The 2806-nt window shown below is 40.4% G+C and overlaps 1 protein-coding gene across 1 annotated transcript; it reads left to right on the top strand.

Annotated features, from left to right (window-relative positions):
* The first annotated feature begins 416 nt into the window (after positions 1-416).
* LOC120570002 (trace amine-associated receptor 13c-like) lies at positions 417-1752 on the top strand. The gene is made up of 2 exons (XM_039818225.1): positions 417-583; positions 936-1752. Exons 1-2 carry the CDS (start codon positions 417-419, stop codon positions 1750-1752), a joined length of 984 nt encoding a protein of 327 aa, XP_039674159.1.
* Positions 1753-2806: the final 1054 nt, after the last annotated feature.

Genomic DNA, 2806 nt, shown 5'->3' with positions numbered 1-2806 from the left:
TTGTCATTGGGTTAAAGAAATACAAAAAACCCAGTGTTTTTTTCTCCTATCCCAGAATGCATCTGTGGACCTTACTCCACAGTGCTGTTGAGATAGACCTAGAAATCCAAGACTACTGTTTTATTCGGATTTGAAAAGTTATCTGTAGGACAATATTAGGACAAAGTAAAGGAAACAAGTGTAGAAAATGACAAAAGAGAGATTGATAGGGAGACAGTGTGAGAAGAAGGGTTAAAGAAGGACAAGAAAAAGCTTGGGGGTTTTGGTGGGGAGGTGAGGGGGGAAGAAGAAGCATAGTCCAAAAGGGACTGAGAGAGAGGAGGGGATGAAGAGAATGTGAGAGAGATAATTCAGTTACATGACTCAGGTTTGTTCAGAAAGCTGCCAGAGCTGCAGCTATCTGCAGATCTCTGCAGATGGAGGTTGAGGACAGAGCCGAGCTCTGCTTTCCTCAGTTCCCAAACACCTCCTGCTGGAAGCCCTCGCCTCCTTGGCCCCAAACAGTTACCATTATGCTGTACTCCATCTCTCTGATCACTGTGGCTCTCAACCTGTTCATCATCATCTCAATCTCCCACTTCAGGCAGATATTAACTTCTCAGCTTCTCTCTACAGGAATTGTAACTTAAAAATGTGAACAGCTGCTGTATATTTAGAAGAATTGTCTTTGAGCTAGTACTGAATAATGTTGAACCAAATGTCTGACTTTGATGCCAGAGACTGTTGTTCATGTCCACTCTCTTACCAATATTAAGCATTGTTTCAGTCCACCGTGACCTCAACCAAGTCATTTGAACTGTTTACACTTTAACATATGATAACTACTGATGTGGTGGAACCGAAAATGTTCAAACTCATGTGGATTTGTATTTTCATTTTGAATACTTGTTTTGTCACTCTTGTTGGTTACATTATGCTTTTCTCTTTCCCTCCAGGCAGCTCCACACACCCACCAACATCCTCCTCCTCTCTCTGGCTGTCTCAGACCTTCTAGTGGGCCTCGTGCTGATGCCTCCAGAAGTTCTCAGAAGAACATCCTGCTGGTTTCTTGGTGACTTTGTGTGTGCTACCAGAATTCTTCTTTCCCTCATCATTCCCTCAGCCTCAATAGGTGACATAGTGCTCATATCAGTTGACCGTTATGTGGCTATATGTGACCCTCTGCACTACACCACTAAAGTCACTGCAAGAAGAGTTAAATTCTGTGTTTGTCTGTGTTGGCTCTGTTCTGTTACCTACAGCCTTCTCTTTGTGAAGGATCTTCCGACTCAACCAGGGAGTTATAAATTCTGCTACGGAGAATGTTTTATTGTCAGTGATGACATCTTACTGCTTTTTGATCTTTTTCTTAACTTTATTGTTCCAGTTACTGTCATCATAGCTCTGTATCTGAGAATATTTGCCGTGGCTGTGTCTCAGGCTCGTGCCATGCGCTCTCACATTACAGCTGTCACACTCCAGCATTCAGTGACTCCAAAGGCAAAGAAATCAGAGCTGAAAGCAGCCAGGAATCTTGGTGTTCTTGTACTTGTTTTTTTAATATGTTTATGCCCGTTATACACCATAAAATTCATGGATTACAACTGGATTGTAGCTTTAATTGATACATTTTCATACATTCTGTATTTGTCTAACTCTTGTCTAAACCCTGTGATCTATGCCTTCTTGTACCCCTGGTTTAGAAAAGCAGTTAAACTCATTGTAACTCTTCAGATACTGCAGCCTGGCTCCTCTGAGACCAACATGCTGTAGAGAGGCGGTGGAGGGACTGAGATCAGACTCGGTCTAAGGAGAAATTAATGAATATGTTCCTGCTGTTCAGTGAGTGAATTATCAAATACAGAAAGTGAAGATATGATTACCCATCAATTAAAAGACCTGTGTTTCAGCTATTGCTTGTTGTACACTTTTCCTCTCTGCAAAGAGTCCTAAGCACCATATCCTGTCTCTAGGTAATCACCGGTTTAATGCAAGTTTTAAATTCACTGACACTTATGAAGGGTGTTTTCTTCCCAGGGAACCGTTTCTCCTTTTGATGGAAACATTTCACATCTACAGCTTTGAACTTATGTCTCTATGTTTGGTCACAGCATCATCTCTGTGATTTGTGTCCATGTTGTTGCTAACAGAAAGTCCAGGCCTGCTGGGCTCCTGTTTCACAGAGAAAGAAGATGCCCCTGAACAGCCACACTTTCCCGTCAAGTAGAGAAAACCATCAGCTGTTGTTTATCAGATACAACTGTCAGCACAAAAGATCATGTTGTCTTTCAGCTCAGGGAGAAAAGCAGTTTTTTCACTTTAGTGCCATTCATGTTTGATCCCTGTATCATATATGTAGTCTCTATGACACAAATATTTAAAGCACTATAAAGTTCTTTTGGCAAGAAGTTAAACAACAGGTACTTTTAAAAGTCAGGATTATTTACAGTTCATCAGATAATATCAGTTACTTTTAACTTATGTTAGACATAATATGAGAATAAGATGGGTTGCCATTTAAAATCCTTTTTAATAGAAAAATGATCACATTCAATGTCATTCATGCAATTGTACATAGCATTGTGATTTTTTGTCAAGTTGCATGAAATATAATAAACAAGACATATTCATAATGTAACTCCATGTCCTGGACTGGTCAAGAAAAAACACAAGAGACAATAATTATGTGGTGATGTAAATAAAACTACAGTAACAGTAAAAGCTACAAACGGGGGGGTGGGGGTTGAGAGAATGTGTTTACCGTGTCTCTAAGAACACGGGTCACCAGGGGTTACAGCCTGCAGGGCATTAATCAGTTAAACAGACA

Source organism: Perca fluviatilis, chromosome 12, assembly GCF_010015445.1.
Source record: "Perca fluviatilis chromosome 12, GENO_Pfluv_1.0, whole genome shotgun sequence".
Lineage (NCBI taxonomy): Eukaryota > Metazoa > Chordata > Actinopteri > Perciformes > Percidae > Perca > Perca fluviatilis.
The sequence above is the reverse complement of the archived record's forward strand: the minus strand, read 5'-3'. Positions and strand labels throughout refer to the sequence as shown.